Source organism: Astyanax mexicanus, chromosome 6 (assembly GCF_023375975.1).
Source record: "Astyanax mexicanus isolate ESR-SI-001 chromosome 6, AstMex3_surface, whole genome shotgun sequence".
In the NCBI taxonomy this organism is placed as follows: domain Eukaryota; kingdom Metazoa; phylum Chordata; class Actinopteri; order Characiformes; family Acestrorhamphidae; genus Astyanax; species Astyanax mexicanus.
Genome location: NC_064413.1, coordinates 9,865,974 through 9,881,695, shown reverse-complemented (window position 1 = coordinate 9,881,695; position 15,722 = coordinate 9,865,974). Strand labels below are relative to the sequence as shown.

At 37.5% G+C, this 15,722-nt stretch overlaps 1 protein-coding gene across 8 annotated transcripts in view; it reads right to left on the bottom strand.

Moving 5' to 3' along the window:
* Positions 1–15,722, bottom strand: part of abcb5 (ATP-binding cassette, sub-family B (MDR/TAP), member 5) — a 151,307-nt gene that overhangs the window by 89,152 nt on the left and 46,433 nt on the right. For 3 of the 8 annotated variants that reach the window (XM_049480206.1, XM_049480205.1, XM_022673980.2), the window contains exons 1-20: positions 15,392–15,451; positions 14,906–14,997; positions 13,339–13,456; positions 13,103–13,166; positions 9,660–9,810; positions 8,256–8,337; positions 6,508–6,699; positions 6,238–6,409; positions 6,008–6,132; positions 4,359–4,536; positions 4,145–4,258; positions 3,782–3,892; positions 3,578–3,703; positions 3,288–3,491; positions 3,023–3,193; positions 2,687–2,848; positions 2,361–2,573; positions 2,132–2,284; positions 1,676–1,780; positions 1,491–1,568 (exon numbers count right to left, since the gene is read on the bottom strand). The exons of 1 other annotated variant lie outside the window; for it this stretch is intronic. In XM_049480206.1, the coding sequence (XP_049336163.1) occupies positions 1,491–1,568; positions 1,676–1,780; positions 2,132–2,284; positions 2,361–2,573; positions 2,687–2,848; positions 3,023–3,193; positions 3,288–3,491; positions 3,578–3,703; positions 3,782–3,892; positions 4,145–4,258; positions 4,359–4,536; positions 6,008–6,132; positions 6,238–6,409; positions 6,508–6,699; positions 8,256–8,337; positions 9,660–9,810; positions 13,103–13,166; positions 13,339–13,456; positions 14,906–14,997; positions 15,392–15,396 (2,616 nt within the window). In that variant the 5' untranslated portion in view covers positions 15,397–15,451. Of the gene's footprint in view, positions 1–1,490; positions 1,569–1,675; positions 1,781–2,131; positions 2,285–2,360; positions 2,574–2,686; positions 2,849–3,022; positions 3,194–3,287; positions 3,492–3,577; positions 3,704–3,781; positions 3,893–4,144; positions 4,259–4,358; positions 4,537–6,007; positions 6,133–6,237; positions 6,410–6,507; positions 6,700–8,255; positions 8,338–9,659; positions 9,811–13,102; positions 13,167–13,338; positions 13,457–14,905; positions 14,998–15,391; positions 15,452–15,722 lie in introns of those variants that run through there. 4 more of the 8 variants (XM_022673979.2, XM_049480207.1, XM_049480209.1 and 1 more) reach the window with 4 other exon arrangements.

The following is a 15,722-nucleotide window of genomic DNA, read 5'->3' as shown; positions in this document are numbered from 1 at the left end:
AAGAAGTTCATGTACTATATTTAAAAAGCCTAAATCACTGTTTCAGGGAAACTCTGTTGTTTTTTGTTATACTCTGTTTTTTTATAAACTATGGTATTTTATTATTTATTATATGTATATATATATATATATATATATATATATATATATATATAACAATAATAAAATAAATAAAGAAAATCGTAAAAAGTAAAAGTAAAAAAAAAATCGAGAATCGAATCGAATCGTGACCCTAAAATCTGAAATAAAATCGAATCGAGGATTTAGAGAATCGTGACACCCCTAGTGTGAATGGAAGGAAATATTTTTATTACTTACATATACAACATAAGAAAGGCAAACCTGTTTGCCTGCCTTTTTCCTGAATACAAGATGAGACAGTTGTCTTGCGCATATTGCTAAGCATCATATGCAATAGTTCTGATTTGAAATGACTATCCTTCTCTTCTTCTATCCAGTGCCAATTAGATGCAGATGGGTCCCTTTTTCGAGTCTAACCCTATGTTTAAACTGGCAGGAAACATGTCACTTATTGCCCCATGTTTGACTCTTGTATTCAAGTCTGTTCACACTGTAGCAAGCAGGTGGGCATCAGCGTGACCGGTTAGCATGCTAGCAAGATGCCTATCCGCTATTTTCTTACACCCTTTAATTTAGGATTAGGATAGGCTTTAAAGGTTCACAGAGTAGACAGTGGGATTCACAGACCCCCTTGTCTGGGATTGGTCTGAAAAATTAGTTTGGACAATTGGTTCGACCAAGCACAGGGTAAGTTGCATCCAGGGATTCTTCCTCTCAGTTTGAGGGAGCTTTTCCTTGCTATTGTTGCCTTTGTGCTTACTCAGAACAGACTTCAATACAGATATCTTTGTAAAGCTGCTTTGCGACAACAGTTGCTCAAAATAAATATATGAACAGGAGGGGTGGGCAATATTATATCGTATACAATACATCGTGACACAGGAATATCATGATATTAAAAATCCATATCGTGATAATAGGGCTGTTCTGTCTTAAAAGTAGTCTATTATTTACTGTGAAGCTTTAGGTGTATTTATTGTATAATTGATTTAGTTTGCAGTTTATATGCATGCAATAAATATTCTGTAATATTTTTTGCTGCAATTTATTATTTTATGCTATATTATTTATTTTGCCACATTATGATTATTCTGTTATACTATTAAACTATATTCCTGAAATGAATGAATTATTTTAGTTTTCCTATATCGCCAAGTATATCGTTATCGCAAAAATACCCTGAAATATCGTGATATTATTTTAGAGCCATATCGCCCACCCCTAATGAACAGTCAACAATCTCACCAAGAGGTACCCTACACACAATAGCCTATTAAATAGGGCAACAAAGGAAGCATTCTTATGCCCTCTTGTGGAACCACAAAACATTTGTGCTTAGGTTATATCTGAGTTTTGCAGCAATCCAAAATAACTATTGTCTATCAAGGGATGAGAAAATTGTGTCATACCTGTCTCAAAATGGCTTTGAAAGCTTGACTCCGTAGCCTCATGGTCAAACTCTCCCCAGACTTACCAAGCATGTAACCCTGGTTTTAAAAAATTAATTATAACTGGATGTACGGATATTCCACAGAACCAATATTGGAATGTTCAGAGACAATGCAGAGCCTAAGTCTAAACTCCGTCTGGGTACCTGAAAGAAATAGGTGAGGAATGCCATCGTTCCAACGAGGAAAAAGAGAAGAGAGAACATCATACTTTTCTGTCGCTTTACTTCAGGGTCAAGTTCAGCAAACACCTGAACACAAACCAAGTTCTGTTAGCAAAGACACCTGAGGTACAGTCTGGAATTGCATACAAATGTTTTTATTTTATTATTTTTTTTTATTTACCAATGACATTGATCAATATTTCAGTTTCCACAACAATGTAAAAGTGCCAGAGTTACAGTAGCTAATTATAACATACTTAAGACCAATGCCATCAGGTCAATACACACTACAACACAACAACTTAACAAAAAAATCCAACACATACACGATATCAGCATTGCCACAGAATACAAAAAAGTGTGATAAGAAAAAATATAATTTAAGTTTAGTTCATCAACACGTCATCAACACAGACATGAAGGAGGATAACTACTCACACCAATAATTTTAGCAAAGAGGATGCCCACACAGGGGTAGACACCTCCTCCCACACAGCTGGCTAGAGTGCCCATCAACACACAGGGCCACTCAGGCTTGTTTAGAGCCAGGATCCTGCCAAAGGGGATCTCTGGAATTATCTCTTCCTCCTTCTAACAAAGAGATAGCCAAGAATGAAAGCTGAGACTTAAACAATAAGCTTTGGTGTTTTTTAAAACCTTTGTATACCTTCTTGCCATTTTTAGATTTGGACATCATTGCCTTCTTGGCTGACTTTCTTTTTGATGATTTCCTTTGACGAGTTCTGCTACGTCTTACTGAGTTGCTCTCAAAATCACTGCTATCTATTTTTACTTTCACCAAGTCATCAGGACTGTCACTGTCAGAAGATTCATAGCATGTTTCTCCTTCATCTATATTGTCATCATCACCATTTGAGGTCTGCGAATAAAAGAACAGATACAACAAATTCAAATACAACAATGAAGCTCATGACATGTCCGATGTTTTCCACTCTTATGGTATAACCTTGACTTTGGATTATTCCAAAGTACCTGTTGCATGACGAGAGAGTAGTAGACTCCTTTCTTGTTCATGAGTTCTCTATGAGTTCCCTGTTCCACCACTTCACCGTCCTTAAAGCCAGCAATCACATCAGCAGTGCGAATGGTGGAAAGCCGGTGGGCAATCACTATAGTGGTGCGACCTGCTCGTGCCTGCAGAAAGACACTCTGGATTAGTTTTGGTCATGGTTAAAATTTGCCCCAACAAGTTGTCAGTCTAACTGTAACCCCCAAGACGTTGTGGCTGAATTGTTTCGTGTGCTACAGTTTAATTGATGTAGCATTTGGAAAATTCCCTTGACTCTCTAGAAAGAAGGACAATGGTACCTTATCTAAAGCAGCCTGCACGATGGCCTCACTCTGTGTGTCCAAGGCTGAAGTGGCTTCATCCAGCAGGAGAATTTTGGGGTTCTTGACCAGAGCACGAGCGATAGCGATCCTCTGCTTCTGCCCACCACTCAGCTGAGCCCCCCTTTCTCCCACCATGGTGTTCAGTCCCTAGCTCAGAGAAACAGGTCCAACATTCATTTGCTGTTCTGATGGAACTTCCAGAACAATTATTATAAAAATCTATTACCATAGAGCGCCTTACATCTGGTAGTTTGGAGATGAACTCGTAGGCGTTGGCCTCTCTCACGACCCGGTCAATATCCTGGTCAGTAGCGTCCTCACGGCCGTAGCGGATGTTCTCAGCAATGGTCGTGCCAAAGAGAACAGGCTCTTGGCTCACAATGCCCATGTTCTCCCTCAGCCATCGTACATTCAGAGACCGGATATCTCGACCATCCAGGGTCACCTGCAAGCACAGACACACTCATCAGGAAATGTTCTGTATACAGTAGGTCCAGTTATAAAGCGTGATACCGACTTTCCCATAATTACCTCTCCTGCATCTGGATCATAAAACCTCTGTAACAGCTGAATGGTAGTGCTCTTCCCACAACCGCTAGCCCCAACCAGTGCAATCGTCTTCCCATGGGGCACTTTCAGACTCATCCCCTGAAGAATCTACAACAAAACCGCATATTATAAATGGTGCTTGTTTTCAGGAAGAAAACTCGTTACTCAGTCCATTATGTAGTTTACCTTCACATCTTTTCTGGAAGGGTAGCTAAAATGTATCTTCTTGAATTCAATGTCTCCACTCACACTGTCTGGTTTGTAGCCCTTTATTGAACTGCTGTCAATGGGACGGGGCTGGGAGACAAAAACAGCTGTTTTATCCATTATTTGCTTAATAAAAATTAGCAAGTTATGTTTAATGAGATTCACATTAACATTCCGCGCTCACTGGGGGATCTGTATTATGTATTTTCTATGTTTAATGTTTTGCCTGATTCTTTGTCCTGTAATCATGTTTCTATAAAGCTGCTTTGTGCCAACACCAGTTGTAAAAAGCGCTATACAAATAAATTTGATTTGATTTGATTTAACACTGTTATGTAATACCATGTCGATGGTGCTGTAAATGGAATATGCAGCACCGCGGGCCTTAGCAATACTCTCCAGGTTGGGAGCTCCTTGACCCAAAGAGAGGGCCCCGATCATCACTGAGAAGAAGACCTGTGCATGGAAGCAGCATTTGAAAAAAGAATCTCATTGACACATGCGAGCAATAAATAATTTAGGAGTAACACCAAAAGCAGACACACTCCAGACTTACAGTAAGGACCTTTCCAATGCTGTAATTTTCTGGTTCATCCACAGACAGTTTTGTCCCATACCAAAATGCCAGGGCAAAAGTTGAAAATAAGAGGAACTGTGTTATGCCCATAGCTGCATTTGTTGTGATAGCTTTCCTCACTCCGAAGTTCTTTGCTTCCAGTAAATTAGTTTCATATCTGAAAAACATATAATTTTTTTAATGTAAAATGGTCTGGGCAGTGTTATGCAAATGTAATATATAAAGAGCAGCATGAGAGAGGTTCAGTTTATAGTTCTTGTCATCAAAAGAAAAATTTACACCCCGAAGGAAGTGTCAAAATTGCAATGCTACTGGAAAGGTAAACAGTGGTTACCAGGGACATTAAAGGATAAAAAAGTTAGAGTAATGTAAGCAATATGCACATACACAAGTAATGTCTTTCAGTATGGGGTCAGGCCATGCCAGATGTCTCAGGCATGAAGCAGAGGTTCCTAATGGAGTCCTGTAATAATCCATACCATGCAGCTCTAATATTCTGACAGTTCCTGCAGATTTTGTGGTGGGATTGGTAAGGGCTGAATGTGACACACATAGTATAAAAACATTCATCTTGGACATGGATTCATTGGATGTTTCCACCAAGACAAAAGTGGGACTCACTGAAGATGCCCAAGGTGAAGATACTAACGGGAAGATTTGTGTAGGGCATTGCTGCTCACTGAATGTATGCAATCTTTGGTTGGTGTGAAATCCCAGATCCTTCATGTCGCTAGTGTGTACCTCGTTGGCACTGCTGCCAACATCATGCAAGGATTTGGGTTCAGGTTAGCCTTGTCCTTAATGCCAGGTTCACACTCCTCACTTTAAGCCCTGTTTTTCAATCGCCAATAGTTTTTCATTGATTGCAGACAAAAATATTTGCTCTGAGACAAATTGGGGATCACTTGGCGCTCACTCAGTCTTGTGGTGTGAACTACTGAAAGATGTTGTCGGGTGATCATCGACGAATCACAGACGCCTGGCAAAAGTCTGATCCAGACAGCGACTGGGAGCCAGGAGCAGTAACTACCTACAGCCAATGAGATCTTGTACAAATAGAGAACTATGAGTCCAACCAACTCACCTTCTGCATAGCCAGAGTCATTTATTGATAGTCATAGAAACTCTGTCTCTTGCTTGCTCACTCTGTGTTTCACTCTATCTCTCTCACTCCTTCTCTCTCTCTCACTCACTCGCTCTGTCTCTCACTCTCTTACTTGCTCTGTCTCTCTCGCTTGGTCTGTGTCTTACTTAGTGGAAAAGATTACTCGAGTAATTCGAGTTACTCGATTAAAAAAAAAAATATTTTTTCTGTTTTCTATTTTCTGTGCCTCTAATAATCGTCGAATTAATTTTAAAACGCAGAGCACAGAATTTAGCGAGGACTTTTAATGTGAAACAGCGCACTTAGCGTTACGTCACCCGCACACAGGAAGCAGGTGGAGGAGGCGGAGGTTTTTAGAGTGGAGAGCAGGTAAATTTAAAAGTTCAATCAATGACTTGTTTTACAATATGAAATCTACACACCAGGTTTAATTCCTGTCGGTTGATTCCTTCTAGATGCAGGTATATGTTTGATGATACGTGTATATTGACTGATCAGAGAATGATTTCTAGCAGATGCTCACTTTTCAAGAGCTTTTTGCCGTCCATTAAAGGCCACAACAGTCCTGATGGCCCCAAGAATCTCCGCAGACACCGATCCAGCTTTAGCATAGGCTGACAGCTCTCTGCCGGTAAGAGTGGCAAGAATCTGTGAAATACATGCAACATAATCAAATTATTATATGGCATGTGAGACTGATATCCTGACATCAGGGTTGACATTTTCCTACAATATAAATAGAGCTGTACATACTTTAGAACACAGAGCTGCTGAACCTGCCAGCAGTGGACTGACTGACATAATGACCAGCGTTAGCTTCCAGCCATAGATAAACCCGATGATGAAACCAGCAAGAAACCTGCAGAAGTACTGGACAAATATGCAGATCTTGTCTCCCAGACCATCGTTGATTGTGTTTATGTCACTGTTGGGTTAAAAAATAAAGAATAATAGATTAATATGTTTAGTAGAAGGGGAACAAACGCTGAATCTAAGGAGCAGGTCAACTTATAATCAACGTACTCTGTGAGTCGAGTGTTGAGTTCTCTGATGGGATGTGTATCAAACCATGCCATTGGTTGGTGCAGGACGGCATGGAAGTACTTCTCCCGGATCCGTTTGGTCTGCCTGGTGGAGGTTATTACGAACAGCATGACCTGGAATGTTCCGAGGAGCAACACTCCAGCTCCTATCCCAACAAAGTAGTAAGCATTCCTTTGGGATTTTAGAGAAGAAAACAGCATTTTAGTCTTGATCTTTGATTTTTATGGCTGTTAACCAACCATAATGTTGAAACAAAAGCTTGGTTCATTTAGCTTTTGACAAATGTCATGATATTTGCATCAAAATAACTGGTCTGAAATTGATAATGACTATATGGCAATGTTGATCATTTAGTGAAATGAGGTTTTGTTACATCTGGGATGACAAACACTGTAGATCAAGAGTCACCGTTGCTGGGGCCTCATGTACTAAAGGTGCGTACGCACAAAAACATTGCGTACACCATATTTCACGCTCACGGTCAGATGTACTAAATTTGACTTGAACGTGAGAAAGTGTGTTCCCCCGCGGAACTTTCATTTTGGGCGTACGCCTTTTTTTGTGCATATATATTGTGTTTTTGTCATTTAGCGACTTTGAGGCGATACATTGAAATTACAACTATTAAGATATCCTTTATGCACACATTGTAGTAAACCATTATTGGGTAAAATAAAGTCAATTAATCAGACAATTTCATTGGCTTACAGAAATAATCGTTCGACGTGTTTCCACTTAGCCTAGATTATATAAACATGCATAAAAGTTTGCGCTGGAGTTGTTGAAGATGGCGACTTTGGCATTATTGAAAAATATTGCTAATGGCCGAATTCATTGAGAGCGTATTTTCCGTGACTATTATGTTTTTTGGCCCATGATGATGACTGGCTTATAAGCCGTTTTAGATTTCCAAGAGCATAAGAGAGCAGAGAGCGTGACGGGTGGCTTCTTGGTAAGCAACTCATTTAAAGCATTTAAATGAAAGCATTTATTATCCATCTTAGAATAACACAATTTAAAACATGGGTAATTATATGCTACACATATATAATATTAATAATAATAATAATAATAATAATTATTATTATTATTATTAATATTATTATAACATTATACTCCGCGTAATTGAGGGAGGAGACATGGCAGGTGTGATGTTTCCGTGCACTTGCGCTTGATTTCAAGTTGATTGTGATGTACTAAGAGAAAGTACTTGGAATTCTGCACGGTTTGATAAATCCGGATTTTTTTGTGCGTACGAAACTTTTCAGGTCTGAGATTACGGAACATTTTAGTAGAAAGTCCACGCAAGTCTTAGTACATGAGGCCCCTGGTCCTTGAGGGTTACTTTCCATCAGATTTTAGCTTCAACCACTAAACAATCCCACTCAATCCATATATACTGCCTCCGGGTGAGTTTGAGCTGTTGAATTTTATTTAATTAATTTATTTTACCAGGCAAATCATTAAGAACAACTTCATATTTACAATGGCAGCCTGGAAAGAGGCACAGCCTTTTGAAAATAATACAACACTCAAACAACACAACATGGAGAGAGAATAAGAGAGTGAGGAGGAGGGAGGAGAGGACAGAAAAAAAACATTTATAAGGTTCCTGAATTACTACAATTACAACATTCCATGAGGTTGAATGAGGTGTGTTATTTGAGGGGTGTTAGACAAGGAGCAGGGTTGCTGACCCCTGTTGTAGATCATAAAGGGCGACTCACTTTGTCATTGACCCTTCAATATCTTCTCCAGGAAAAGTCATACAGTCTGAGGACCTCTTCGTCAAGTTGAAGGTGTAGTTTCCTGCGTGAATGAGGAAAGATGAGAGGTCTCTCTAAAGCTAAGCATACACTGCATGATATTTTTAATCGATTGTTTCAGCTCCAGCTCAAACTGTACGACTAAATGTTCTCATACTATACAACGTGATCCTATGAAGCGACCTGACTGCTCAAATTACACGTCCATACACGACACGTTGGACTGTTCTATCCAGAGCTACGATGTAAAAAGAAGAAGAAAATGTAGACAAACCTGGAAGTGGAAAGATTTTGAGAATGCTCAGCAAAGAGAAATGTGCTGCCTTGGTAATTTGTGTCATTCTGGTTAAAGAAACTTCTTAAAAGAAAAGGCGACGGCATGTATGAACAAGGAAATGACTGACGTGGGAGGTATAATCTGTCAATTCTAAAGTGAGAATTGGGGGTAGGCAACAACAGCTAAATTGCACTGTAGGCCAACAAGTTACCAACACAGGACTTTTAACACTACTGCTTTTTCTGGTTTGTTTGCTCAAATGTTCAGGACAGCACTAAATTAACAGTTCGATACCCTTACAAGAGTTAAGCAGGATTTTGCTGTTGATCAGGATCTGGTCGTGAAGTGTTCTTGTTACTCTCATGTATACTACCCCATGCACGACACACCATAATGCCAAAACCCAAAAATATTCGCATGAGTAAAAAACAGAGGTGGAAAAGGTACTGAAAATTTGTAATTAAGTAAAAGCACCTTTACTTTGCTAAAATTCTACTTAAGTAAAAGTAAAAGTACCCATCTAAAAATCTTCTCGAGTAAAAGTAAAAAAGTACTCAATTAAAAATGTACTTTGAGTAAAAGTTACATAGTTACTTTTAATTATTTGATGTAAAACAGTACAATAAATCATAAATTAATTATTATTAATTTAAATTGCATAAATTATTATTCCACATAATAATTTGGACCTGTCAGGCAGTATTTGTTCAGACCACCACATAAAACATTTTCAAGAACAATTTGCATAGATTTCTATAATCCATTTTTGGTCATATAGGTGACTATAAAATGTTTTTTTTTTTTTGCCATTGCTTGCTTACCTATTTTAAAAACTACTTTAAACATTACAATTTACTCATAATATCTACTCTTGAGTAAATGTAATTCATTACTTTCCACCTCTGGTAAAAATAGCCTCAAAATGAGCCAAAAATTGCAAAGTGTATGCTCTCTATAACATATAATGGTTAGAGCTTCTAAAGATGCTCTTGACAAAATTAAGAATGACAGATGAAACACAACCTACTTAAAGGTAAGTCACCCTAGTTCAGTACGAACCTCCTCAGAATGAGAATCTGAATGCATACCTGTAAAATTTAACTGCTGCCCACTCAGAATGAAGCTGTCAGTCATCGACCCAAATACGATAAACATGATGGGCAGGGCGGCTCCGTGAATAGCAGAACACAGGAGGCCGACCAACATCAGGAACACCTCTGGCCAGGTGGCGTAACGAAACTGCAATGATAAGGTCCTTATCATGTATCTTATAAGGTACAAGTAGGCACTTGAACAGTACAGGCTGTTCTTTTGTTCCATAAACTCAGATTTGAAACATTTTTATAAAACTTAGAGCCTGATAGGATATTTAGATAAAAGGATAAAACTAGCTTGACTGTGGTCTGTGTGAGTATTATAGGGCAGTTTCCTAGACAAGGATTAAGCCTAAACTGAGGGCTAATTGTGGAAAATAATGTCCGGTAGGAGGGCAGGAGTGGGGTTGCTACGAATGCAACACACTTTTAACACATAACTTGTATAACCCTGATCCTCATTATTATCTAGTAGGGTACAAGTGTATGCTTTCATGGGATAATTTTTTTAAAGCCCCTTAAAGAAAATTTTCTTTTAAATTGTGCAAATAAACTAACAACATTCAGGCATTAGATTAGCTAGCCCAATCTTTGGCAATAATGGTTTTCCAAAGTAAACTATGGTTTGATTAGTGGTCTAATCATTGACTAAAGGACATGAACTAGAATACAGATTTATTATACAGATTTTCTTTACAACAAACAATTCTATTTTCTTAATCAATGTCTGAGACTACTGCTCATTTCTAAATATATAAATAATTCAATTCAGCGTCTTCTTCAGATTTCAGTTCTACCTTGAATGCTTACTGCAGTGACACACAGACAGTCATCATGCATCAGTACAAGGAGGACATTGTATTATCTAACTGTTACAACAGAGCATTAATAAGCAGCAGGTTGTAAATGTAGATAACTGATGATAATTACAGCAGCCCTGTAACAAATCATGTGCATAAAATGCTTGTTTTTATTTTATTTATTTTCCTACATTGTAAATGAATACGGAAGTCAGTCTATTTAGGAACACATAAGGAATCATGTAAGAACTTAAAAGTGTTAAACAAATCAAAAAATACTCCGTGAAACATTTAGGTGTTCTTATTTAGGGAGCTGTTAACTTGTGGTTTGTGAGGCTGGTAACTCTGATAAACTTATCCTGTACAACAGAGAAAACTCTTGCTCTTCCTTTCCTGGAGAGGCCCTGATGAGAGCCAGTTTTATCATAACATTTTTGATGGTCTTTGTGACTGCATGTGAGGATATTTTCAAAGTTCTTAAAATTTTTTGGATTGACTTTTTTTTTCTTTATTTAGTTTAGTATTTTTAGCTACATAATGTGGATTAGTATGGAGTGAATTTTGTGCCAAAAGTTTTACGTATAAAAATAAAATCCACAATCAAAATTTTAAGAATCAAAAGTAAAACATGTATGTTGCAAATTCAAAAGAGAAAAAATATATATCAAATATATATATTTAAATATACTTGGTTATTTTATTATTCTTTGCACTTATTTGAAAATTATTTTAGTTTGGATTTTGCCAGTCTTTGCTTTCATTTTTGGATTTTTTTGGATTTTCTGTGGATTTTTGTGGATTTTGCTGCTAAAGACTTTTGCTTCTGGAATCTCTCCTTTGCTTCTGCTTCATTTTTTTGGTTTTGATTTTTGGCACACTTTTCACGGGTGGGCGGGGCTTAGAAGAAGGCGTTCCCCTTTAATCTCTATTGGTCACCTACCCTGAACCCTCGTCTGAGACAGACCACGCCCACCCCGCCAGCTTCAAGCGCTCTTCCAAACATGGCGGAGCGAACGGGGTTCAGCTCACAGCAGCACCAGCAGGTACTTTTCCAATTAAATTTCATACAGACGTTATGTTTAATGTTATATTTCTTTTTTAAGTAAGTGTTTAACTCTATTAAGATGCTCATGTTAGCGGGGTGTGCTAAATATCCATGCTTAAATTATACTAGTTAGTTAGTGAACACTAACCTACCTAGTCAGTGAGTTAGCTAGTTTACCTAGGTCATCTGGTCAGTGAGTTAGTGGGTTAGTTAAGCTAGTTAGGTTACCTAGTCAGTGAGTTAGCTAGTTAACCTTAACCAGCACTTACTTGGCTTTACCCTGGGGCATAATAACTAGCTTAGCTAACCCACTAGCTCACTGACTAGGTAACCTAACTAGCTTAGCTAACCCACTAACTCACTGACCAGATGACCTAGGTAAACTAGCTAACTCACTGACTAGGTAGGTTAGTGTTCACTAACTAACTAGTATAATTTAAGCATGGATATTTAGCACACCCCGCTAACATGAGCATCTTAATAGAGTTAAACACTTACTTAAAAAAGAAATATAACATTAAACATAACGTCTGTATGAAATTTAATTGGAAAAGTACCTGCTGGTGCTGCTGTGAGCTGAACCCCGTTCGCTTCGCCATGTTTGGAAGAGCGCTTGAAGCTGGCGGGGTGGGCGTGGTCTGTCTCAGACAAGGGTTCAGGGTAGGTGACCAATAGAGATTAAAGGGGAACGCCTTCTTCTAAGCCCCACCCACCCGTGAAAAGTGTGCCAAAAATCAGAACCAAAAAAATGAAGCAGAAGCAAAGGAGAGATTCCAGAAGCAAAAGTCTTTAGCAGCAAAATCCACAAAAATCCACAGAAAATCCAAAAAAATCCAAAAATGAAAGCAAAGACTGGCAAAATCCAAACTAAAATAATTTTCAAATAAGTGCAAAGAATAATAAAATAACCAAGTATATTTAAATATATATATATATATTTGATATATATTTTTTCTCTTTTGAATTTGCAACATACATGTTTTACTTTTGATTCTTAAAATTTTGATTGTGGATTTTATTTTTTTACGTAAAACTTTTGGCACAAAATTCACTCCATAGATTAGAACATTAATCAAATAGAGCTATTCACTGTATACCTGTAACTCAACTTTACAACTGATGCTCTCAAACACATTAAGAGACAAGAAATTCAAGTAATTAACTCTTGACAAGTTCAGCACAGCTGTTAACTGAAAGCCTGAATTCCAGGTGACTCTACCTCATAAATCTGACTGAGAAAATCCAGACAAGATGTGCAAAACTGTCATCTAAGCAAGATATGTTACTTTGAAGAATCTAAAAAATAAAACATATTCTGGTTTGTTTATCACGTTTCTTGTTTTCTACATAATTCTGTATGTTTTTCTATATGATTTTAGTATTAATCTAGATTAATGCAGAACATTGTAAAGTTTTGAATGTAAATATAATTTAACTTTTTAGAAACGTTTCTCTCAGATGATGCATCTCAAATGCAACTCCAGGTTATTTGTCTCATGATGTAACTATATTCATTATGTGACAGTTACATATGAAGGCAGCTATGAAGCCCAAACATTTCTGAATCATTAATATGCAAAATATCGATTTACCAGCTGAAAAATCCCGACTGTCTTCACCGGCTTCTTCTCCTCATCAGACTTCACTTCTGTCTGTCTGAAATAACAACAGCGATGCGCCAATCGTCAACCAAAGACTAATAAAGTGCAGTGATAACTTTAACATTTCATTATTTGATGTTACTAAGTCAGTGTTTTAAATCAGACTGAGTTGGGTTGGGAACCAGGAGCCCAAAAACAACAGAAGCAGAAACTGAAGAGTCCCTTACTTCTCATTGTTTGATACTGAGTCATCCAATTCATTATCTCTCAGCTGTCCGGGTTTCTTGTCCTGAAGATTCTCCTCCTGGATGAAAGCAAGATTGAGGTGGCCCACAGGAATCACCTCTGAGGATACAAGAAAGTTCATTCTTAAACCTGTGATTAATCTGTCACTTGTTTCTCAGGGGGACGTCTGCGAAAAATATTTCACACTTCTACTCAGTGATAAAACTCTCATCTGGACTGCAGTTGAAAAAAACAGGAGGACCAGTGAGTTTTTTGGCTTTTTTGATCATGTGATATCAGGTTTTGCACATGGAGCACAATGGCAGAGAAGCCAAATTTCTGCAACAGTTCACAACCACAAATTGGTTTAATAACTTTATGTTATGTTTACTAACGGTATGTTGCAGTGGACAAATACCTGTTTTGTTAAGCGTGAGGTGACGAAACTCAGAGATGTGTGTCCAGACAGGAGTAAAATTACCGTAGGACCACGGAGTTCAGAGAAAAACAGTAGATAATTCAGACTATAATTTTCTCAGAGGATGTCTGAGAAAAATACATACATAGTTGTTCCAGACAGGAATAAAATCACATAGGACCCTCATAAAAGAGAAAATTACCCCAGGACCCCCTGAGAAACTAATCCCATCCATATTAATTCCTTCTAAAAAAAAAGCCCTGTCATTTAAACCAGGCAAACTTGTGGACCTCCAGCATAGAACAGGTATGGTTTACACACTGAAAAAAAATCTATTCATATTACACTATGTTACATTTGGCAGACACTTTTATCCCAAGCGACGTACAACTAATGATGCACATTTAACAATACATAGAGGTAAAAAAAAACTAACAAAAAAAAAAACATTTTTTGACAGGGTTTAAGGGAGGCCAAAAACAAAATCGTGGGATAGAGGAGGAAAGGAGGGATTAGAAAGAAATGAGGTTAGAAGTAGGTAGTTAGTTAGAGGTGTTAGGAGAGTAAGAGCTCTTTGAAGAGCTCTGTCTTCAGGAATTTATTAAAGATAGTGAGAGATTCTCCTGAACTGGTAGTGGAAGGTAGTTTGTTCCACCATTGGGGAACTCTGTATGAGAACAGTCTGGATTGCTTTGTGTGAATGTTTGGCAAAGTGACTCATTTTAGGAGCGCAGCGGCCGGGAGGTAGCTTAAGCCTTCAGGAGTGAGTGCAGGTAGGAAGAAGCCTTTGCTGTCATCACCTTTTAGGCGATTATAAGAGCTTTCAATTAAATACGAGCAGCAACCCAGTGCAGCTAAATGAGCAGTGGGGTGACATGCCTGTTTTGGCTGGATTTACAAAAACTAAAGAAAGAATCATTGACAATATGCAAATAGGGTAAAATAGAATACACAAGAATCAGAATAATTTGATCTGTGGCTTATGAAAATGAGTTAAAATAAGCTAAATAATCGTACATTACAATGCCTTTACATTACCATTTTTATCAGAGAAATTACCTTGAAATTAGCTAATTTTCCTTGCTATGATTTGGTTTTTATGCAGTCTTTACAGACTGACAAAGTTAAAAGTGGAGGTGTTGTGAACTTACTCTGGGGGTCAGGGGGGATTCTGTTGTTCGCTGGCTTTTCCTTCGTTTCGGTTCTTGATGTTGTTTCACAAGGAGTATCCAGATAAGTATTCCTATATTTGGAAAGCAGGAGTACATGTACATAATAATTACTTTAAACGGGTTATTGGAAACTTCCTATATCCAAGTTTTTACTTTTTGCCTTATTTTAAAGTTTTTTACATAACATCTTATGCAAATAATATTTCTCTATATTAGGTTTGATAGCCATAACATTATCCCTCACATGCTACTACATCTACTTTATAATGAGCAATTAATTAATGTTTAAATCTAAACACAATTAAATGAAACGATCAGGTTAAACTCTAATAAGTTAATTAATAATCTTAAAACTAAACATGCACTGACATGTTATTAAATGATTTTTAATGGTTTAATAATTAACTTTTTTCTATTAAAAAAGTAATTTGTACTAAAATTTGTGTAAAAAAAACAAAGACTTACCACATTTTTACAAAGAGCAGACGAAGGCACTGTAAAGCTAAAAAAAAATCTGTGATTTCTGAGGGGATGGATTATACCTGATGTTATATAGGCTCCAGAGTAACACCCCCAGCACTGTGTCAAAACCCACAGGATGAGAATAAAATATGCATAAATTCTAAGGACTTCTGTCCTGGTAATGCAGATAAACATCAGCAGTAATCTTGGTACTTGATCTTCATGTTGGTGACTATTACTGACAGGTTCATATAAGGACAGCTTGAAAAGGCCTCACAATAAAAGTGAGCATATATATATATATATATATATATATATATATATATATATATAT